The sequence below is a fragment of the Taudactylus pleione genome, unplaced genomic scaffold (assembly GCF_031769625.1).
Source record: "Taudactylus pleione unplaced genomic scaffold, aTauple2 ptg000019l, whole genome shotgun sequence".
In the NCBI taxonomy this organism is placed as follows: domain Eukaryota; kingdom Metazoa; phylum Chordata; class Amphibia; order Anura; family Myobatrachidae; genus Taudactylus; species Taudactylus pleione.
The window spans coordinates 30,995,260-31,019,749 of NW_028284421.1; the positions used below are offsets into that span (position 1 = coordinate 30,995,260).

Consider the following 24,490-nt stretch of genomic DNA (forward strand, 5'->3'; position numbering starts at 1 on the left):
GCCAGGGAAAATGCAATTTGCGTAAAAAAAAAAAGGCAAGAAAATACATTTTACCCCGACTTTTGTATTTGTCCCATACCCGGTGGTGGTGCCCTTCCAGAAACAGTGTTATAGATTTGCGATTCCCCCCAAATAAAAGTTAGCAAGGTCTCAATTGGCTAGACCAGTAATGGAGGAAGTACTTGATCAACCAATTTTACAACACTACTATTTTGCTGTTCAATTGAATGGCATTTCACACCCGGTTTTAAATGGTGGGTTTCCATTGAAGACGCTCTGCTGCAAGAGGGCCATATACAGATGTGTCCTCATACACATAGGGGTAAATTTACTTAGTCGTGTCTGTCACTGTCACTAGCAGGGGGCTAGTGTGTAAGCCCCCAGGCTGGTTCAGCCCGGTGCTGGTTACTGTAAAATGGAGGGTGGGAACCCTACGCTGCTTCCCTTCCCCCTCCCCTGCTCAAATCTCCAGTGCCAGAACAGGCTCAGAGGTCTGGAGCTGGTTATGGTGTTATAAGTAGATTAAAAAAAAAAAAAAAAAAAAAATCACTTTAATAAAGACATTTCTAGGTCCCTCTTAAGAAACCATTTTTATTACACTACTACCTTCCAAGGGATCCTGAAGTGTTCATCTATTAATTCAATTTGGGGTTAAACCATGTCACTTTTTTTTATTTTTTTTATTTTTACATGCATACATACAGATGGGTCCTCCTACGTCTAACCTCAATATGCCACGCAACACGACTTGCCTGGCATACAGTAAGTGAGCCGCCAGGTCCTGTGCTATGCTGTCAAATGTATGAGGAATATGAAAAGCTTGTGACAAATGACCTCTAGAGAGAGAATATTTGCGTATCTGATGGACACTCTTTGAGTGTATGGGCAACTTCATGTCTGTTGGTCAGACAATTGTTCAGTTGGTCTGTTCTGATGAATAAGTTGGTAGTGTATGGCCAGCTTGACCGTGAAGTCAAAACATTGTGGCAGCTAATCAGAATGATTGAGCTGCCAGACTTTTAATCATAGGCTTGTGAGTGACACATGATCATAGTGTAATATACGTTTTTTGCACTGCCACTTTGTCCACCCACAGGACAGGTGATTGGATTGATGATATTATAAGGACTGGGAGCATGGGAGGAGAAGTGGGCTGCAGAGGAGCCCTGAGGGCAGATATGTGCTACAGGTGTAAGGTGTGATAAGAAGAAAGATGGATTGATGAGGGGTGGTGTATGTTAGGGATGAAGGGGTGGAACATACGACTCTGAAATTAGCTCTCATCATGAGAACAATTTTCTGTAAAGCCCCCTAATACATACCCTGTCATTGTTGCCTTATGTGTTGCTGGCTCAGCTTTTGCACACAACTCTGGTTATTCACAATCCTTATGGGTTTAACGTGTGTCTTGCTAATTTTGTGCAGTATTTGTCTTTGTTCTCTTCACATGAAATCATTTGAATTAAAGTTGCATAAAATCAGTAACAGGAAATTTGTTGCATCTTTTTACAAAATCAGTTGGCGGAATTCAATTGTTTCGCCCATCATTTCGGCGCATCATTTCAGCTCACACCTCCTGGGGGGTGCGAGCTGAAATGGATGAAAAGTTACCTCTTTGGGCGCCCAAACTGCACTTTTCGTGATCGTGCCCATCACTTTGGTCGAGTGTAGCCATTTCACGTGGCTAAACCCAACCTCTATGGGCGTGATAACAGGCATCAATGAATAGCGCCCGGCGATCTCCTGTCAGGCGCATTAAATCAATTGAATACCGCCCTTTGTGTGACTTAATGCTTGCAGACATGATTTGTCGGCAAACCTAAATGCACAGGCTGTGCTGGATCCATTAATGATTATTGTACATGCTGCTGCTGCTACTACCGTTTATATTTATATCTGTTTCTTTAGTGTAGCTATAAGCTGTGTCATTCTAGTGTCCCTCTCATGTACAGTAACTGTCCTCATGTCACCCAGAACGCTGTAGAAGCGATGCATCTATCTGAGTTTGGTTTTATGAAATCAAGAATATGTACTTTGCTTTGACAGTGAAAACTCCTAATAACAAATTAAATATATTCTAACTCTGCTATTTTTTTCATTAATTTAAGTATCTGAAGTGTCACAATTGCCATTTCTATTCTTTATCCAAGCTATAACATTTTTGCTAATGGAATAAATTGCAGCTATTTTTTTTCCCAGCTCATTCACATTTTTGTAATGGTTATGTAAAAAAATAAAAAAGCCAAACAGACAAAGCTGCTAGAAAAGTTAGTATGACATTTTGTGGCAGGGATGTGGTGTGCACCCTTTACTGGCAATTAAGTCTCCACGCGCTTCTTGTTAAACTCATTTCTTCTTGGAATGGTTCCCAGAGGGGAGAGAGTATTGTGAATTTGTGATCTGTAATTACACATTGCTCTCGTCACACACAGATCATGCTGCTTGTTACCATATTGCAGAGAATGTCCTCACACAGGCCGTGAAGATGTTACACATTCTGTACTACTTCTTTCTAGAGTAATATCTCCCTCGCTTCCTCTGTAATGAGCCTTCTGTTGTTTTTTTTTTTTTTTTTGTGTAGTCCACTAAACCTTTCTATTTCTTATCTTTACCCGTTCTCTTTTACTTTTGTTCTCTCATCCCCTTTTAGTCTTATGTCCCTGGTGTGCCATTCTGTTTCTCTTTGTACATCTCATTTGTATACAGTATCTCCTTCTTTCTCCTCCCACCATCTTTCTCTCTGTAACTCTCCTTGTTTCCATATCTCTGTAGTAGGATCTGTTCTACTGTCACAGCAGACCTCCAATGAGATACTTCAACACAATGTGCAGCAGAACTACTGATCAGGATGATATGTGGTCTCTTCTGCCAATTCTGTGCCCATAGTATACATATATCCGTTCCATATGGTATATATTTATTTTTATAGACCAAAATGGGTACTTGTTCAAAATGGAATGTTCACATTTCTCTATTTAGAAAATAACCGTATTACATATTGTATACATTTTCTCTGTCATTTTAATGATTTTGTTCATTACAATGTGTTCAGTGCGCAGGGTTTGTCCAGTTAGCAGTCACCATGGTTGCCCTGTCGCTGAAGATCTGTGTCCGGCAGTGTAATGTGGTGAAGACCATGCAATTTGAACCGTCTACCGCGGTCTATGATGCCTGCCGGATCATCCGGGAGAGGGTCCCCGAGGCTCAGACTGGCCAAGGTATTTTTACCCATTTTGCCGAATGTCAACTGGCCATGGTGGTGTTGCATTTTTGTAACATATTATAAAATAATATCCATTATGTGTATTGTATATAAATGATGATATGCTTTGCAGTGTCTGCCCTTGTATTATTTAAATGAATAGTGGCAACTTTCATACCACTGCAATATAGCGTCGTCATTTGCATTGCATCCTTTCAGGTTTAGGATAACCATAGGTGTATTTCTAATGGATACAGAGTGTGCATTGTGTACCCTGCAACCATAGTATACTTGCCTTGTGCCAGCAAATGGATTCTTCCTCCTCCGCAGTGCCATCTTTCCAGTGACATCTTCAGGAAGATGGAGCCGTGCAGTGAAAGTAAAGACTCTAGCACTGTCAGAGCCTTTGCGCTCTTGTGACTATGCGCCAACTTCCCAAATATCACACTGAAGAAGGTGCCGCAGAGGAGGTGGCACCCACTTTGTGGCATAGATAAGATGCAGAGGAGCGACTCTGCTGCAAATGGGCCCCCTTGGGCTTTAATATGGCCCTGTGGATAACTTCTATTGGTGAGGACAGCACCATGTAATTTTTTTAGGGCACAACAGAGTTGGAATAATATACACTACCGTTGAAAAGTTTGGGGTCACCCATACAATTCGTGTTTTACATGAAAACTGACTTTTATTTATCAAATGAGTTGCAAAATGAATAGAACATATAGTCAAGACATTGGCAAGGTTAGAAATAATGATTTTTATTTGAAATAATAATTTTGTCCTTCAAACTTTGCTTTCTTCAAAGAATGCTCCTTTTGCAGCAATTACAGCATTGCAGACCTTTGGCATTCTAGCTGTTAATTTGTTGAGGTAATCTGAAGAAATTTCACCTCACGCTTCCTGAAGCACCTCCCACAAGTTGGATTAGCTTGATGGGCACTTCTTGCGTACCATACGGTCAAGCTGCTCCCACAACCGCTCAATGGGGTTGAGATCTGGTGACTGCGCTGGCCACTCCATTACAGACAGAATACCAGCTGCCTGCTTCTTCCCTAAATAGTTCTTACATAATTTGGAGGTGTGCTTTGGGTCATTGTCCCGTTGGATGTGGAAATTGGCTCCAATCAAGCGCTGCCACAGGGTATGGCATTGCAAAATGGAGTGATAGCCTTCCTTATTCAAAATCCCTTTTACCTTGTACAAATCTCCCGCTTTACCAGCACCAAAGCAACCCCAGACCATCACATTACCTCCACCATGCTTGACAGATGGCGTCAGGCACTCTTCCAGCATCTTTTCACTTGTTCTGCTTCTCACAAATGTTCTTCTGTGTGATCCAAACACCTCAAACTTCGATTCGTCTGTCCATAGCACTTTTTTCCAATTTTCCTCTGTCCAATGTCTGTGTTCTTTTGCCCATATTAATCTTTTCCTTTTATTGGCCAGTCTCAGATATGGCTTTTTCTTTGCCACTCTGCCTAGAAGGTCAGCATCCCAGAGTCGCATCTTCACTGTAGACGTTGACACTGGCATTTTGCGGGTACCATTTAATGAAGCTACCAGTTGAGGACTTGTGAGGTGTCTATTTCTCAAACTAGAGACTCTAATGTACTGGTCTTCTAGCACAGTTGTGAACCGGGGCCTCCCACTTCTCTTTCTACTCTGGTTAGAGTCTGTTTGTGCTGTTCTCTGAAAGTAGTAGTACACACCGTTTTAGGAAATATTCAGTTTCTTGGCAAATTCTTGCATGGAATAGCCTTCATTTCTAAGAACAGGAATAGACTGTCGAGTTTCACATGAAAGTTCTCTTTTTCTGGCCATTTGGAGAGTATAATCGAACCCACAAATGTGATGGTCCAGATACTCAACTAGCTCAAATGAAGGCCAGTTTTATAGCTTCTCTAACGAGCATACCTGTTTTCAGCTGTGCTAATATAATTGCACAAGGGTTTTCAAGGGATTTCTGATCATCCATTTGTCTTCTAATGCGCTTAGCAAACACAATGTACCATTAGAACACTGGAGTGCTGGTTGCTGGAAATGGGCCTCTATACACCTATGTAGATATTTCCTTTAAAAACCAAACGTTTGCAGCTAGTATAGTCATTTACCACATTAACAATGTATAGAGTGTATTTCTGATTAATTTAATGTTATCTTCATTGAAAAAAAAACAGTGCTTTTCTTTAAAAAATAAGGACATTTCTAAGTGACCACAAACTTTTGAACGGTAGTGTACATTGTATGGATATGATTGTTTGAAAAATCTGTAGTTTTCAAGCTCTATTGCAATCTTATGTTAGTTTTTATCTTCTCTAAATTCACCAAAAGATATTGTTATTGACTAGTGCCCAAAATGTAATAAAAAATGTTCCAGGAGTCTTCCTTCCTCTAGAACTGTTCTTCATATGTTTCCATTGTTAATGCAGTCTCTGTTTTTTTGCACAATGGAGCTTCTTGTTCAAGTAAACAGTGCTGTGTTGTGCTGCATTCAGATTCTGGGCATAGACCCCAGAGCACTCTGTGTGACTTGACCTCTTCCCTTTGCCCACAGCATTCGACTTTGGCCTGTTCTTATCAGATGAAGATCCAAGGAAAGGAATTTGGCTGGAGGCTGGCAGGACCCTGGATTATTACATGCTGAGGAACGGGGTATAGGCCAAATATTCAATTTATGGCTTATGCATTAAACACATTGATATGGAGCCCCAGATGCATAGATAGTGATTAACAAAATAATCTACAGTGGGCCATGCTTTTTTGTCATTAAAACTAGTACATCTTATTATTGTATGAATGCATAAGTAACATATCTACTGGCTCACTGTAACTTGGCTCTTGAGAATTCATGTAAAACCACAGGGACCCAAAATCATATGAATGAATGAAGTTTTCTGTGAAATCAGAATTTCAGAATGGCAGACTGTGCATAAGTCCATCCATGGCTTTTACTATCCTTGACCACCTCATTGTATTCTTTATATAACTTGAGGCATAGAAGATACATGCAACCTGGGGTGTAACGAAGTATTTGAAGGCCCCATAGCAAACGTTTGTAATGGCCCCTATGTACCACCCAATGGTGAAAAATGTATATAACACATGTAACTTTGACAAGGAAGATGGGCCCCCCTCAGCTCTGGGCCCAATAGCAGCTGCACCCCTTGCACTTACAGTAGTTACACACACAACCTTCTTAAACATATATCACATATACAGCAAAATACATGGAACTTGCTAACTAGTTGAACACTTATATATGTTATGCTTGTCAGAAAGTGTTAATCTACATATTGTAGCTTAGTAATAACTCAGAAAAGCTGAAGAGAAACAGTTTAGAAGATCGTTCCTTTATTGTAGTCCACTGTCAGCTTCTCCAGTCATATAATGTGTTCCTGGCCCATGCGCTCTCTGTTATTGAAAGACCCCTGGCTCCTTCCGTAGACTTATCATTCCCACTTTACCCTATTTACCACTGTCCCTTCAGGATATCCTGGAATATAAAAAGAAACAGCGACCCCAGAAGATTCGAATGTTAGATGGAGCTGCGAAAATGATAATGGTGGATGACTCCAAGACCGTGGGTGAACTTCTAGTGACCATCTGCAGCAGGATAGGTGAGACAACTTTCCCTTGCTTGTTGCTTAGCAGGAATGAGTTATGGATACTTTTTGGCCACTAAAATTATTTGAGATAGGCCAGCTACATTTCAAATATTTCCCAAATAATATATTTTTGTTTTTACGTTAAATAGAGAAAGAGAAAGCTTACGTTTATGAGCTTGTTATTTAGGTTCATAAGTGGTATATGTAGAGATTGAGTCTCCCATATCCAAATATGCCAAAATACGGAATTTTTTTAGCATGACTGAGATAGTGACACCTTTTGATTTCTGATGGTTCTATGTATACAAATTTTGTTTAATGCACAAAATTATTCAAAATATTGTATAACATCATCTTCAGGTAATGTGTATAAGGTGTATATATCTTCAGGTAATGTGTATAAGGTGTATATGAAACCTAAATTAATTTTGTGTATGTACACAAACTTTGATGCACAACATGATTGTATAAAATTTCCTACAGGCTAAAATTTCCTACCGGCTGTGTGTATAAGGTGTATATTAAACAAAAATGCATTCTGTATTTAGACTTGGGTCCCAACCCTAAGATATCTCATTATTGTATGCAAATATTAAAAAATATGGAAAAATCCGATATCCAAAATACTTCCAGTCCCAAGCATTTTGGATATGGAAGACTCAACCTCTATATATATTTAAATGACATTTTGCTTAATGTCTTTTGGTGTCATTTTGTTCTTTAAAGAGGCCGATTTTATAATTTTTTCTCTAGTTCTTAAAACTTCTGTATATGGTGTCATTATTCGTTAGATTTACAAAATACCCTTTGTGATTCTTGCAATTTGCAGATGGAAATAGGATAAATAGTTATAGGATATAAGTCTTAGGAAAAGATCAGGCTATTGAGATTTTGTTTTGCTCCAGGTATAACAAACTATGAGGAGTATTCTTTGACCCGTGAGACTGCTGAAGAGAAGAAAGAAGAACCTACAGGAACATTAAAAAAGGACAGAACACTCCTCCGAGATGAGAAAAAAATGGAGAAACTGAAAGCTAAGCTTCACACAGAGGATGAGTGTGAGTGAGCAAGGGGGAAAAGGTGTTCATATGAATGAAACATCATATGTCTTTATAATCCTGTATCCTCAATATATTGTGACACGTAAACAAAAAATATGCTATTTAGTGAGCGCTATTATAGGGAGTATAAACAAGGCAAATAATTATAATAAGAAATGTATGTATATGAATCCGATAAAGAAATTTGTTTTAACCCAATTCAATCCAGCAGCACCCATATATATGTGGATCTGGTAATCCGCATTATTAAGTGAATTAAAAATATATACAACAAATGGGAGCGCTTAGATTGAGTTAAGAATTATTTTACTTCAAATATAATACACAATAAAATCAAACATTGGACCAATACTGACAAACAATCACATATATTTGCGGTTAATCGATATGCAGCTAGGACACTTATTTTAGCAGCAAAATTTGATTAGGCAGTCTCATGCAGTGGATTAACTGTTGAGTTAGTATCCAGGCATTTTAAAAGATCCCACGTAGTAGGTTAGTAAATCACTCGTATGCATACAAGATGTTAGTTTGATTAGTTATTTATATAATGTTAATAATGTGTTTTTATTATATGTGAAGTCAAATCTTTCTTAACTCAATCTAAGCGCTCCCATTTATTATATATATTTTTAGTTCAATATATTGTGACCCACTGGCTTTACAGCTACTGTAGCATGATATAGTTGTCATTATTTCTGCGATTTTGAAATGCTTTGTGTCTTTTTGTTACTTTATTGTTGACTAATGAGAAGTGCTGTGTCTGTAATATCCCCTGACTGATTTCACTTCATGCTTTTCAGTGAATTGGCTTGATCACAGTCGCACATTTAGAGAGCAGGGAGTAGATGAAAATGAGACCTTGCTTCTGCGCAGAAAGTTCTTCTATTCAGATCAGAATGTGGATTCCAGGGACCCTGTGCAGCTCAACTTGCTGTATGTTCAGGTAACACCTATTGTGTCATTTCAGTTTATTTTTCCCATTTCAAAATGTAGATTTTCTATGAGTGTCTGTATTCTGTAATGTTTTCTAGTTAAAAGACAGCGCTAGGAGTAAGATCTTTATCTGTTTTAGGCACGTGATGACATTCTGAATGGTTCTCACCCTGTGTCATTTGACAAGGCCTGTGAGTTTGGAGGAATTCAAACTCAAATTCAGTTTGGACCTCATGTGGAAGTGAAACATAAACCTGGATTCCTGGAGTAAGTAAAGGGGAACTTTTTTAAAATGCTGTAATGTCACCAGTTTCACCCAAAATGCTAAATATGTAAATTAAAAACAACATTGCCTCTGTCATTTTATTTCCCAATTTGAAATGTTCTACTGCATGGCGCATGGTCTGTGCATATCGTAAAACAGTAGGGTTTTTTCCCTCTAACATTGAAAGGTACATAGGTCTTAATTCTTCACTGCCACATGGACTCCAGGGAATGGGATTGCAATCCCGACATTGAGCCCGACAATTGGAAATCCCGTCAGCGTGAGGTAAGTTCCCAAACCCTCCCCTCTTTCACCCCCCAACCCTAACCCTCCTTTAGGGTTGCCTAACCTCCCCCCCCCCCCCTCCCAACACCCAAATCCTAACCCTCCCGGTGGAGTGCCTATCCCTAACTCCCCCCCCCGGGGTTGCCTAACCCTACCCACCCCCCTCCTTCTCCTAGCCTAACCCCAGCGGGTGCCTAACCCTAAGTCCCCCCCGGGGTGCCCTAAACCTAACCTCCCCTCCCGCGGCTAACAGCACGGGCACTCCGTACTCACCTCGTTCGGGCCTTGCGTCCGCCGGTCACATGTCACATAACTACATACCGACTCCAGGCCAGTAGAAAATACATAAGAACTGCTCATATGTTTTATTCAACAATATTCTTTACACGTAAATGAGAGTGCCATATCTAGTACCAGTATACATCCGTGGAATCTCTAGCTGTTCTATCATCTCCCCTTGAAAGGTTCTAACTCTGTACAATATGCCCCATTTAAAAGTAAAATAAAATGCTATCCCTAGCAGGCTGCAAAGGCTTCTGTATCCCATTAATTCTGTGGAGCAGCATTCCATCCATTTTCTGTTCCAGCAATACAGCAGTGCTCCTCTTTCAATCATCTGTTCTAGTTCCCTTTCCCACAGGGTTCCTAAGTCATGCTATTTAATTTAATTTAATACACAATAGGCAGGGCGAACCAGAACCTGCACTCATGATGATACTGCATAAATAGATTCAGCTGTGCATGCAACATAGTGGTCTCCTCCTGTTCCTTAGCTACTTGTAACATTTTGCTTGCTGTGCAGTAGTGACTTACATTTCCTAAATTCTGTCTGTTTGGGTATGTGGGAGCAGAAGCAGGCTTCCCTAAGCATCCCACTCTGGCACCACTTGTGATAGAAACACCTTCAGTATGACGCTCACAATGTAATTTTGATTTCAGCAATCTGCTTTTTAATCATGATGGACAAATTCCACATAAACAGTCTTTCTTGGTAATCTTTAGCACCAATCTAACCCTATATTCTATCCCCTCCCACCTCCTCCGCTACCTCTCTCCTTCTGCCTGCTCCCATCTTGCCCACCTCCTTAACCTCTCCCTCTCATCAGGCACTGTCCCTTCTGCATTCAAGCATGCCCTTGTCTCCCCCATTCTTAGAAAACCTACCCTTGATCCTAACATTCTCTCTAACTACCGACCCAAATCCCTCCTCCCTTTTGCCTCCAAACTCCTTGAGCGTATTGTCTACAACCGCCTTACCGCTTTTCTTTCCTCCCACTCCCTCCTTGACCCTTTTCAGTCTGGCTTCCATTCCCTCCACTCCACTGAAACATCTCACGAAAGTCAGCAACGACCTACTTACTGCCAACCCCCCCCCCACAGCCTCTTACAGCAGGTATTCCCCAAAGTTCTGTTCTTGGACCACTCATAATCTCCCTCTATATGTCCTCTCTAGGTGAACTCATCCGCTCTTTTGACCTCCATAGAGAGGATCTCTATGCTGATGATTCTCAGATCTACCTTTCCTCCCCTGATCTCTCCCCCTCTCTTATGACTCGTATCTCCAACTGTCTATCTCTTCCTGGATGTCCCAACGATTTCTTAATATGTCTAAGACAGATCTGATAGTCTTCCCACCCTCCCACATAACCTCACTTTCCACAATTTCTTTATCAATTGGTGGCACAATTATCTCATCTAGCCCCAAAGTGCGCTGTCTTGGAGTTATTCTGGACTCATCCCCCTCCTTCAAACCACATATCCAGAACCTCTCTCAGTCCTGTCGTTTCCCTCTAAAAAATATTTCTAAGATCAAACCCTCTCTCATCCAGGATGCTACTAAAACCCTCATACACTCACTGGTCATCTCCAGATTGGACTACTGTAACCTCCTCCTATCTGGCCTCCCTAATTACCATCTCTCTCCTCTCCAGTCTATCCTTAATGCTGCTGCACAGCTTATCTTCCTCTCCAAATGCTCTAAATCTGCCTCCCCTCTCCTACAAGCCCTCCACTGGCTCCCCTTCCCTTTCAGAACCCAATTTAAGGTTCACACGCTTGCTTACAAAGCCCTCACCCAATCTTCTCCCATATACATCTCTGATCTCATCTCCCTTCACTCTCTTGTCCACCCTCTTCGTTCAATTAATGCATGCCGCCTTTCGTGCCAACTGATTACTTTCCCCCCATTCCCGCCTCCAAGATTTTTCCCACACTGCTCCCCACCTCTGGAACTCACTCCCTCTCCCCACCAGACTCTCCACCTCTACAATCATTCAAATGGGCTCTCAAGACCCACTACTTCATCAAAACCTTCCAGCTGTCATCCTAACTTGCTGCTCCATGCTCCTTCCACCCCGTCTATCCCATCTGTGTCACTCCTGTTTGTCTACCCCTCACTTTTAGAATGTAAGATCTTAGGAGCAGGGCCCTCTACCCTCTTGTGCTTCTCCCTCCTACTTTTCATCTACTTTTTACTCACCACTGGGGCACCTAACACTTGGTTGCTTATGCTCGGCTACTTATGTGGGCGTTATGGTTGCTAATGTAGCTATGTATATTATCCTTGTCTTGTATTGTTCTGTAAGTCACTGGTCACCTATATGTTTATGTACTATGTAAGGCACTGCGGAACACTTGTGGCGCCATATAAATAAATTATAATAATAATAGTCAATCGGTCTATCCTAATTTGCTGGTTTTAAACAATTCTTACTTTTATTTGGCCTAGCAGCTTGCCCTTTTTGTTGTATGTACCTTTTTTGGTGTCATTAACTAATTGACAATCGTCCAATAATCCTCCTCTGTGTGGGTATAGTGCTTTAATATTCATGACTTTATTTCCTGTAAGTCTTTCAACCACCAGGTTGATGCATTTGTTTTTTTATTTCTTTTAGCCTGAAGGAGTTTCTTCCCAAAGAATATATCAAACAAAGAGGATCAGAGAAGAAAGTATTTCAGGTAGAGGATGATTTCTGTAGTAGAAGTAGACAGGGGTTCCTGTGTTGGTGTTCGGATTCCTAGGCTTTATTTAGCATCAGTTTATAAAACGGAACTTTATCAGCGCATAGGGATGTCCAGGAATGCTTACATTCAACATGTACTTTTTTATGTGTGTACAAATCTTATTTCTTTCATTGGTCAATTTCATGCACAAATCTTCATCATCAATAAGTGTCTGTGATCCTTATTTTGGTTAGTGCCCAAATCTATTTCCATCCGCTTTCCAATTATACAAAAGTAACCTGATGTTCTGTGAAAGGTTTTCAATATTGCAGAAAACCTCTGTACATAATAGCAACAACAAATTAGTCTTTTACAAGATGGGACTATTTGTAACATCTGACTTTTGTGGTCATCAGGATCATAAGAACTGTGGGGAAATGACAGAAATTGAAGCCAAGGTGAAGTATGTGAAGCTGGCCCGGTCTCTGCGGACTTATGGAGTCTCATTCTTTTTGGTTAAGGTAAGAGTAGTGGATCTAAATCTATTTTCCTCAGTGGATATTGATAGTCATATGTCAAATTTACACCAACCCACAAAGTAGCTTTGTATATGATTAATTTCAACATTAGCTTCTGTCTATACCTACCATACTTACTGCAAGTAAAATAGCAGATAAGACGCAATATTACTATTATACATGTATGATGCAAATGTAATCTACAACATTTTACCATAGTGCTCACAGGATCTGGTTTCATGCAGGTAGCAGGCAGTTTAATCCTGTGACTGTGCACTCTTAAACTGGATAAATACAGGAGCGATGTTGGGCCGATATGCCGTTTCGTAATGACACATCGCTTTCATCGCTCAGTGTGTAACGGTGATTGCGCGTTCTTGCATTCGCTAGCGATGGTTGCCAGGTTTGATGTGCTGCACGTCAAATCTAGCGATATCGCTAGCGGCCAGTGCATTGTTAGTGAATGACGTAACAGTGATCGTTACGTCGTTCATTGAAGTCCATTGTGGACGCACAATCACTGTTGACTGGCATGTGTTCCGTCGCTCCAGTGTGTGCCTAGCTTTATACTCTGTGCACAATGGCAATAGCGATTACTCACGCTATCTCACTGCGAAGATAAGCTAATGATTGCAATCGCAATGCCATACGCAGCCTAACATAAGGACGCCCACTTTACCTTACACACATCCGTAAAACTTAGCAATTCTGTGAAACCATCGGTAACATTAAGTACCATCGCAGCATTACGTACACTTGCAAATGGACTGACCTTACTCAGAAATTGCTAACTTCATCGCACGCAGTGAAAGGCTAAGCTGCGTACAGCATCTCAGTGGCTAATTTCTGCACGCCCCTGTAGCGACGTTCAAACACACTGACATGTGAGCCACCCCCGTCACCACCCCCAAACGGTACTTCCTGTCAATCTCTCTGCAATGTGTCTGCGTAGTCACCGCGATCGCTGTCCTGATCGCTGTGAAGTCTTCACGCAACAAACGGCCAATTGCATGCGTAATTGCGGTTTCGATCGGTAGTGAATCAGGCCCAATATCTGCTGTCAAGGAAGATGGTACTTATGCTGCCTGCTATGTGCAGGAAAGCTGTGTGTATGCATTAGTTCCTTGCAATAGGCTGCAAAAAACGTTTGATTCTTCTGTAAATCTAAGAATCAGTTGATTTTAAAGGATTTGTTCATCTAAAACATGATGTACATCATAGGGCTATTGCTGTTGGCCCTATGATGTGGAAGGTGTTGGGCCGCTATCTCTATGAAGCTGTCAAGTAAGAGCTTTTTGCTTGGTTCATGTTATTATTTACAATTTAAAAAAATCCACTAATATGAAGATACCCATTTAAATAAGGATTGTGTCTCAGGAGTTACTTTATTTGATGAAAAATAAGACTGGTTTAGTTACTGACATGGTTTTTATTTATTAATTGACACACTTTCCATGTAAACTAGACTAAAACAATGGTATTAAAAGTGTTTGTTCATTAAGGCCTTTAAAACTGCCCATTTTGTCGTTTTAATTAGTTAATGACTTTTGAAATTAGAATTAATTATAATTAGTTACTTGTGCTTTGTAGGCTGATATTTTAGAATAATATAATAAAATGTGTAGCAACTATAGTTTACTCTTACAAACATTCAATTGCAATTAACAATTTTGTGCCAGATAACATATTATATTATTTCTTGTCTGCCAAGATCTAAAGATAATGCATGTCATATTTTCCTTTTAGGTATTATGTTTAATGGGTTCTTTATTTGAAAAGTATTGTTTATGTAGCTTCATGGTGTTTTTAAATTAAAATAAAATTGGAAATCCAATCAGCTGAAGGTCCTCCTACCTGTCTTGTGGGAGAACCATTGGGGCTGCTAAGGGGAGCAGCTATGTTAAAGCAAAGTAAAATGTAATCTGTGTCCTTATGTTCTCATATAGACTACATACAGATGCGTCTCTGCTTTTGCTCCATATGGAGCGAGCTGCCTGGCGCGGCTTAGATGCTCCACAGGTAGCAGTTGCTGCGCATGAGTATGGTTTTCCCAAACTTTGTGTCTTTACTAATACACATGTAGTGTATTAAATAGATAATAACAAGTACTGTATATAGGATTAGCATTTTTTGTTGCACAGGAATTGGTATAAAGTAGCAGATTAAGCATAGCGATGCGTGACCTGAGTCACTTGTATAGGCTTTCCAGATGGAACGTTGATATTCAGGTTGACACCAGATGGTCTACAGGCAACATGTCGACATGGTCAAAAGGTCGATTGGTAAATGGTCTACAGTGCAGACGATCGTCAGGTTTAAATAGTTGAAGTCTCTGCGAGAAGCAGTTTCTGTGTGAATACTGCAACCACCCATTCTCCTACCCCACCTCCAAAATGCTGCATCTGGAGGCCTACACTAGATAGCATTTCCCTTTGCTCACTTTGGAACCCCCCCCTCCCTCATCTATTTGGCTCCCCTCTACCCCCTAGATGGTGCCGGCACCAGGGAATTTCTGTGGAGAACACTATTTATATCTTCTGCATTTTTACCCAGATCACGTACTCTATCCAAAATGTTGCGTCTTTATTTGCTAATAGTGTAGAGTCAATTATAGTGTACTAGGTACTTAGGATTAGAATTTTGTACAGTAGCACATTTTAAGAAAGTCGTGTGACACGATATAAGTTTATGTGGACACATCTGTATATAACAATTTTTCTTCTAAAGGGTCCATAGGGATCCACAGGGATACCATGGGGATAATGTGGTTGGCAGTGGTCCAGGCACCAAACAGTTAAAGCTACAGCTCCCAGGATACCTCGGGTCCTCCTCCATATATACCCCGCCCCTAGCCACAAGCATGTTCATTTGGTGCTGCATTTTCAGACGCACCTTAATAATGGGACTGCTCAGGCAGTCCCTTGCTTTTATTTTGTGTTTTATGTTATTTCTATGGTTTTTGGGTTGGCAGTACTAAGCATCTGTATTAAGACGCATGTACTGCGATTCCATCTACCTCTGCCGGGCCGCAACACCAGTAACTGGGCTGGTGATTCTGGCGGATCTCGGCTGAGCTTGCTAGCAGCGTTGCTGGGACCCGGACTGCAACCAGTCACATGGAGATGTCAGGTAAGGCGATTCCTTGCTTACGGGGAATTGCGCGCGGCAGTCCTTGCTTCTGGTGACAGACGCACCAGAAGCTGCTGCAGTCAGGGCCCGGGATTGTATGCATCCTCACTAGACTGCCGGGGCCTTATTGTCTGTCGCCAGGGATTGGCAGCAGACACATATCTGCTTCCATAAGGCCAGCATTCCTGGCTGGCTGATGCAGCTTAGGGGAGGTAGGCTCTCCGCTGGCAGCTCCTCTCCCGATCCAGACAGTCCCTACGAAGAGTTTTGCGCATCTGGGTTGCTCCGCCTACCCTCCACATGTATATGAGACGCTTACGGTCCACTATCGGTGTGCTCTGTAGCTGTTGGTCTCAGGAGAGTTTGGGTCAGTCTCCTTGTATACCTCTCCCTTGGTTAAGGTATATAGAGCTCTATATCCTACCATTCCCGGTGTTTGTGTAGTTGATTTAGAGTCCATTGTTGTTATATTACATATGCATTGTATGTGACTGCTAGCTGCTGTATTGACATTCTGTCTTTTATTTCTATTTGTCAATTATAACTGTCACTGTTTTTTCTCTCCATCCTCTTGGGGTGGAGGTTTTTCTTTGAGTACTTCATTCATAAGTTTTAGTGAAGGCTGTCACATAACATTGCATTTATTACTTTTATTGAACATGTCAAAAGATAAAGGGATACAGAAGGGGGAGCCCCCTGTGCTGGTTTCATGTAAATCATGTATGGACTGTGTGTCCCCTCAGGACGTAAAGGATGGTTTGTGTGTTATGAAGAGCCACCTCACCCGTCCAGTTTACCTGTCTCTGGACAAGAGCCATCTTGGGTATACTCTTTGTCCCAGGTAATGAAGAAGTTTGTGGATCGTATGGCTGCTCCCACAATGCCCCCTTGGATGGGGTGTCCACAGCATGCTATGTTTGCTCCTCCTATGCATCCTTCCCGGATGTTTATGGCCATTCTAGTCAGAGTATGGCACCGTCTAATGTTGAAAGCAGACCGGTAGTTACTAAGGTGCCTAAGCACAAGTAATCTTTTAAATAATTTAGTCTGCCCAACATATGGATTCAGACGCATCATCAGCGGAATCAGATATTGCGCAGGCTTCCTCTCCAGGGTCTAGCTCGGGGGAGGAGGACCATCCGTCCACAGTGGATGTTCCTTCTTTTGTGAGGGCGGTTAAATCAGTCCTAGATATTCAGTATGATGAACCAGCTCATAGTAAGAAGGCTCCAATGTTTAATCGCCACCGGAAGGTGGCCAAAACAGAGTTTCCTGTATCTGAACAGCTCACTGAGCTTATGGATGAGGCATGGGGTAACCCGGACAAATGATTTTATGTGAATAATAGAATAACATTGTTGTATCCTTTCCCAGCTTCTGTATGTGCTAAGTGGGAGGTACCTGCTACTGTGGATTCTCATGTAACGCATTTAAAATGCTACATTGCCTATTTAGGTGTTTTACATCAACAGATGCTAACTAATGTGAAATCAAAGGGGAAGCATTTGACATTTACAGGATAGCGATTATTTTTCCGGCTACTGTATCTTAATAGCTCGGCATGTATATCAGGTGTTGGCAACCCTGTGGCACACTGATGTTGGAATGGCACACCCTTGTTCTGTGCCACTCAGCCCCTATTACTTCATATCTCCTGATCCACCTCCTTCGATCACAGAATGCTGCCAAACTGTGCAGTATTCATTCTACGGTAGGATGCAGATATTCTACCACACATGTTATGGACGTGTCCCATGCTGCGTCCACTATGGAGTCAAGTATTTAAACTTATAACACGGGTTTTGAATATCTCTATAGCTCCAGACCCTTTAATAGCTATCTTCCATATATATCATGGACCCATTTCCAGTAGTGACCGTTCTATAATGGGACATATACTAATCACCACAAAATTACTAATCGCTCAACAGTGGAAATCTAACATTATCCCTAACATACAAACTATTGAAAATAAAATTCAGGCCCATTATGAATTCCAAACGGCAGGTGCCCAGTACTCGTCATCAGTTTCTAACCCCTTGGTCCGCTGGTTCGTATGGACCGAATATAGGAATCATAAATGTGCCCTTGAAAACTAACGTGAATAAAAGCAATACAATAATATTTTCAAGGTTTTATTTGACACAGTTTATAATAAGGCTTCACAGTAATATTGATTATCGAGTTGAACATTGAATTGAAATGTTATTATATAAGTAAGAAATCACGATTAAGTGAATGTATGTTTTCAGCATCAGTGCTATATTTTTTTGACTTTGAGCTTAAGTTGTATTCTGATTTAATGATACAATTACATTGTATGTACCTTTCTAAGTGGATTTAAGCTGTTTCTGTAATTTTATTTTACCCTCATATTTTTATTTTTTTGTATGTTTTTATTATGTATAAAGTGTTTTTTTTTTTTTTTTTTTTTGAAAATCAATAAAAATTGAATAATGAAAAAAAGCATGCAGATATTCGCTGTCAGGTTTGGCATAGGCAAAACTAGACATGTGGTAATGGGTGGTCCCAGTTTCAACCCCTCATCAGAACTTATGTCACCTTCAGTGTTGCAAAAAGAAAATCAGTTTTAGAGGCAATGTAGGCATGTGCCCAAAAGATAAACGTGGCTGCGCTTCACGAGTATCATAGTCACTTGAAATGAGGGCGTGTGATCATGACACTCCACAATAGTGCCCCCAACTCACATTATGCCACACGGTAGCAGTGATCGCGCTGAGCGAAAAAAATATGGACTTCCAAGGACCCCTCACTTTACAAAATTGGGGTCCTACTCCACAGTTTCTGGGTCCCATCACATATTATGGGAGGTGAGGGCAGGCAGCAGTTGGGACAGTGCTGGGATCAGGTAGCAGTTGGGGTTGATGGGGTTAAGGGCAAGCAGCAGTTGGGATAGAACTGGGGGTATAGGCAAGGAGAACAAGGGTAGAGCTTGTGGGTAGAGGGGAATAAGGGCAGGCAGCGCCACTGGTAGTGAGGGGTAAGTGAAGACAGCAGTTGTGATCGTGCTGAGGGGCAATGCATCAAACTGCTGAGATACAGACCAGAGTGTGCTAGAAGCACCAGAGCAGAGAGTGCACCCCAGGCAGGAAAGAGGAACTCAGGGTGCTAGAATGAACACTATGTACCAGCAAAGCAAACACTGCTCACATTACTGACCTACCATATCAACCTAAACTGAGCAAACAAGCTTTAAAAAAAAGTAAGAAGGAAAAAAAAAAAAGAGGGCACGCACTCTGCAACAATCCAACTGGGGAGCATCGTAAAATAAAGAATGTTATGATGATGCTCCAGGAACCGTTGTTTAAAAGCAACGGATAGTCTGACCAACGTGTAGTAATCCACAATTGCATTTAATTAGGTATACTACATATGTGGTCTCACAGTTAACATATGGTGTAAGTTGTATTTCTCTAATTACTTTAGACATGCATACTTTAGCCTATTCTGCATAAATTGGCAGATAAGGCATCTTGTGTAGTTACAACAAAAATTAGAAAATGGTTTTGGTTCCACCCATAGAGTAGTAGGAAAGGGCTAAGGCCCGTATTCAGTTTGAGGTGAAAAGTTTCGCCGATGACGTCATTTCGCCAGGCGAAAAAGTATCGCCGTATTTAATTTGAAATACTTTCCGCCTAGGCGGAAAGTCCATGCAATGTAATAGGCGAAAAAGTTTCACCTATGAATAGCAGGCGTAAAAAAGTGCAGAATTGCGGTTTGGGGTGCAACATTGCGGTAACCCCCGTGCAGCCTTAGACAGTCCCCCAGGTAAACTGTCAAAAAATATATTTAAAAAGACTTAAGGACACCCCAAAAAATGGCTTTAAATTTGGGGGCGAAGAAAACCAAAGTTGGGGGACAAAGTTAAAAACTAGCGAAATAGACTCCAGGGGGCTCCCCAAGTATGCCCCAGGTTTTTTTTCGATTGCAGGTGCTTGCGGGAGGTGGATTTTTCACCATTTTTTTAACTATACTTTAGCAACTTTTAAATCTGCTTCCCCCCATTTTCAAGTACCCAAAATTTGCTGGGACTAGTTACTTTCTTCAAAAAACATAGCTTAATAGTATTCTTAACCACTTCTGCAAAAACGCTATAAAGCACCTATTGAGACCATTTACCTTCAGCAGGGCTATTCGGGTGGACCCATATTGATCCCCCATATCAGTGCATCTTTTGGGGGGTGTCAGGCTGAATTTCTCAAATCTGACAGCACTTTTCACTTTTTTGAGTGAGTATGGCGGCGGCCATGTCAGTTGCCGGGTGGTCCATGCAGCATAGGGGAGGTACGCTTCCCTGGTGGCCCCTCCCCCAACCTGAACTACGGCCCTCCTGAGGTCCCGCTTTTGGGTTGCTCCACCCAGCTTCCTATTTGAGTCAGCTACAGACCACACTCAGTGCTCTCTTTGGCTGTTGCTCAGGAAGCATTGGGTCAGCCTCCCTGTATACTTCTCCTTTGGGATCATTTATACAGAAGCTCCATATATGCTACTAGGCTTTGCTAATTATAGTGCATGGGAGCCTAAACAAATTGCATAGACTCTGCTAAGTATATATGCATTGTTTGTGACCTGTGAAACTGTGTGTATGTACTTCTTACATTTCATTACTGTTTCTTTCCCTGCAGCCGGTGTGTGGGGTGGGGTCACATATATATATATATATATATATATATATATATATATATATATATATATATATATATATATATTTATTAGACTTTAAAATATGTCAAAAGATTCTGAAAGGCAGGGGGCTGAGGCCCCTCTTTTGATATGTGTAGCCTATAAGGCAGGTTTGTCCTCTCAGGACTTTGTGCAAAATGGCTTATGTGTTCGCTGTTTTAGAGAGTCTCCACAGCAATCAAATTTTCCGCCATCGGGCCAGGAACACCCTTGGGCTGCTTTTTCCCAGATCATGGCCCAGGTGGCCGAAAGATTGGCAGTTCCAGCTGCTCCAGGGATGAAAGTTCAGCAGCAATTGCAGCCAGCTGTATTTATGCCTCCTATGTTGCCATCTTGGATGGATATGTATGCGCATGGGCAAGCAGGCCCTTCGTCGTCTTTGACTTTTCAGCAGCCGCCTCAGATAGCCAAACCTGTACAGCCAAAAGCTAGAAGGCGTTTGGCTACACAGGCAAGTCAGGACACATATTCTGATTTGTCTTCTGAGGAGGATGAAGTATCCTCTCAGGGATCTCTCTCCACAGAAGAGGGGGATCTTTTCCCAGTGGCTGATGTCCCATTCTTAATTAGGGTGGTCAAAGCGGTTTTGAATATCGAGGAGGCAGAGCCTATACATAAGAAGGCTCCGGTGTTTAAACGCCAGAGGGTGGTCAAAACGGAGTTTCCCGGGTCGGAGCATTTATCTGAACTTTTGGGCGAAGCTTGGAAGGCTCCGGACAAGAGGTTCCATGTGGCTAAAAACATTTCGGCTTTATATCCGTTTTCTTCTCAGCAGTGTTCTAAATGGGATGTTCCACCATCAGTGGATACGCATGTGGTACATTTAATGAAGTCTTCCACTTTACCAGTACCTTCAACCTGTTACCTTAAACATCCTACTGATAGGAGGCTGGAGGGTTGCCTTAAGACGATTTTTTCAACCTCAGGGGCAGCTACCCGGCCTGCAATGGCTACAGCCTGGGTGGCTAGAACCATAGAAGAATGGATGAAGGCTTTGACCGAGTCCTTGCCTGACTTGTCCAAAGAACAGCAGGATATAGTTTCCTATGTGAAGGAGGCTTCTTCTTACCTTGGAGAGGCAGCTCTAGATGCAGGAAGAATGTCCGCCAGAGCTTCAGCAGCCTCTGTGGTCGCTCGTAGAGCATTAATTATGGTTAAGAGATTGGAAGGCTGATTCAGGATCCAAGAGGGCCTTAGAGTCTCTACCCTTCACTGGTGGAGTCCTTTTCGGTTCAGAATTGGACAAAATTGTAGCCTCTAAGGCTGCAGGGTTACCCTGAGCATCAGGGTCTAGACAAAGGTCTTCTTCCTTTCATACCTTTCTGCCTCAGGGGAAGGTCAGAGGGCAGCCTTTTGGTAGAGCAGGTGTTGGTAGAAAGCCATCACCTAAAAAGCCCTGGCAAACCAAACGCCCGGGTTCCAAGCCACAGGATAAACCCGTGGCCTGATGGGACGGGCCTCCCCCTGGGGGATCCCAGGGTAGGAGGCCGACTTCTTCGGTTTTCGAACGTCTGGCATCTCACAACAACAGATGCCTGGGTTCGGGAAATTAGTTTCCCAGGGTTATGCCCTAACGTTTTGGAGAAGTCCGCCCCAAAGGTTTTTTTCCGTACCCCTGCCTGTGGGGTCGGTGAAAGCATTGGCTATACAGCAAGCTGTTCACTCCCTGTTGAAGACAGGGGTGATTGTCCAAGTGCCACAGGAACAGGTTCAAAAAGGGTTTTATTCCAACCTGTTTCTGGTTCGGAAGCCAAAAGGGTCTTTCCGACCAATTCTAAATTTAAGGGACCTCAATACGTTCATACGGGTACCCAGGTTTCATATGGAGACCCTGAAGTCAGTAGTATTAGCCTTGGAACCGGGGGACTTCATGGTATCCCTCGAATTTCAAGACGCTTATTTACATGTGCCCATTGTAGTATCCCATCAACAGTTTCTGTGGTTTGCAGTAGGGCAGGACCATTTTCAGTTTCAGGCATTACCGTTCGGCCTGTCCACAGCCCCCCGGGTTTTTACCAAAGTCATGGCGGTGATGATGGTAGCCCTCAGGCGCCAGGGCATCAGAGTTTTGCCCTACCTAGACGATCTCCTTCTGCTAGGGCAGTCTCCGCAGGAGTTGATGAGGCATGTTGAGATGACAATCTCTTGTTTGCAGAGGCACGGTTGGATTGTGAACTGGAAGAAATCCTTCCTTCAACCAGCACAACAGTTGGTGCACTTAGGAGCACGACTGGACTCGGTAAAGCAGAGATTGTATTTACCGGAAGAGAAGATTGCGGTCCTACAGGGGCGCATACGCAATCTTTTACACAAAAGGCAAGTATCAGTGCATGCGGCCATGCGAGTGCTGGGGTCAATGGTATCCACCTTCAGCATGGTGCAATATGCACAGTTCCACTCCCGGCCATTGCAATAGTGGGTTCTCTCACACTGGAACAGGGATTATCGGTCGATAAAATCTACCTCTCCCCAGAGGTCATGTTGTCCCTGTCCTGGTGGCTACGGACGGACCACCTCAACCAGGGTCGGCCGTTTTGGATATCGGATTGGACTCTCCTCTCCACCGATGCCAGTCTTCGGGTTGGGGAGCAGTGTTAGGCCCGCTTGTCTTCCAGGGAAGATGGACAAGGGCAGAAAGTTGTCTACCCATAAATGTACTGGAACTGAGGGCAGTTTTCAGGGCATTGGTACAAGCCCAGGATCTTGTGCACGGCAGGCCGGTGCAAGTACAGTTCGACAATGTTACCACGGTAGCTTACCTAAATCGGCAGGGAGGTACCCGAAGTCGGGGAGCCATGGCAGAAGTGTCAAGGATCCTAGTATGGGCAGAACGTCATCTTCCTGCGATAACGGCAGTTTTTGTACCAGCGGTACAAAATGTGGAGGCAGACTTTCTAAGTCGGCAGGACATAGACGCGGGGGAGTGGGCTCTCCACCCGCAGGTATTCCAGGTCCCGGTGGACAGATGGGGTCTTCCAGAGATAGACCTTATGGCCTCAAATCGCAACCATAAGGTCCCCAGTTACGGGTCCAGGACCAGGGACCCACGGGCAGACTTCACGGATGCGTTGTCAGTAAGGTGGAAGTTCGGGCTGGCGTATCTTTTTCCGCTTCTAGCTCTTCTTCCCAGGGTGGTCAGAAAACTCAAACAAGAAGACACCATGGTGATATTGATAGCCCCTGCTTGGCCCAGGCGCCATTGGTTCACCGATCTACAAAACCTCTCAGTGGACACGCCTTGGCCACTTCCTCTCAGGCGAGATCTGCTACTACAGGGTCCCTGCTGGTATCCATATCTCCCTCGGTTAGCTTTGACGGCATGGCTTTTGAGGCCTCCGTGTTAAGAGCCAGAGGGTTGTCAGAGCCAGTTATAAAGACCATGATGAGGGCACGAAAGCCTTCTTCGGCCCAGGTTTACTATAGGGTTTGGCGTGCTTTTTTTCAGTGGTGTAAACTGAGAAAATATGATCCTAGTGTGTTTAGGATCTCCTGAGTACTCGCTTTTTTCCAGTCAGGGTTAGAGCGGGGTCTTCGCCTGGCCTCCCTAAGAGTGCAGGCTTCTGCGCTTGGAGTTTGGTTCCAGCGTAGGGTTGCTTCGGGGGGTTTTGAGGGTGCAGCCTCCAATTGTTCCTCCTGTAGCACCATGGGACCTGTCTTTAGTTCTTAAAGCTTTACAGGCTTCCCCCTTTGAGCTATTGGAGTCGGTAGATCTCAAATGGTTAACAGCAAAAACAATTTTTCTTTTGGCCATTGCTTCTGCTCGTAGGGTGTCCGACCTGGCAGCCTTGTCAGTTCTCTCTCCTTTTCTAGTTTTCCACCAGGATACAGCGGTTCTGCGGACC

At 42.7% G+C, this 24,490-nt stretch overlaps 1 protein-coding gene across 2 annotated transcripts in view; it reads left to right on the forward strand.

Moving 5' to 3' along the window:
• TLN2 (talin 2) overlaps positions 1-24,490 on the forward strand; it is a 320,515-nt gene that overhangs the window by 97,504 nt on the left and 198,521 nt on the right. For both annotated transcript variants that reach the window (XM_088446408.1, XM_088446417.1), the window contains exons 3-10: positions 3,053-3,218; positions 5,757-5,854; positions 6,690-6,819; positions 7,713-7,865; positions 8,672-8,814; positions 8,944-9,071; positions 12,249-12,312; positions 12,714-12,818. In XM_088446408.1, the coding sequence (XP_088302534.1) occupies positions 3,083-3,218; positions 5,757-5,854; positions 6,690-6,819; positions 7,713-7,865; positions 8,672-8,814; positions 8,944-9,071; positions 12,249-12,312; positions 12,714-12,818 (957 nt within the window). In that variant the 5' untranslated portion in view covers positions 3,053-3,082. The remainder of the gene's footprint in view (positions 1-3,052; positions 3,219-5,756; positions 5,855-6,689; positions 6,820-7,712; positions 7,866-8,671; positions 8,815-8,943; positions 9,072-12,248; positions 12,313-12,713; positions 12,819-24,490) is intronic.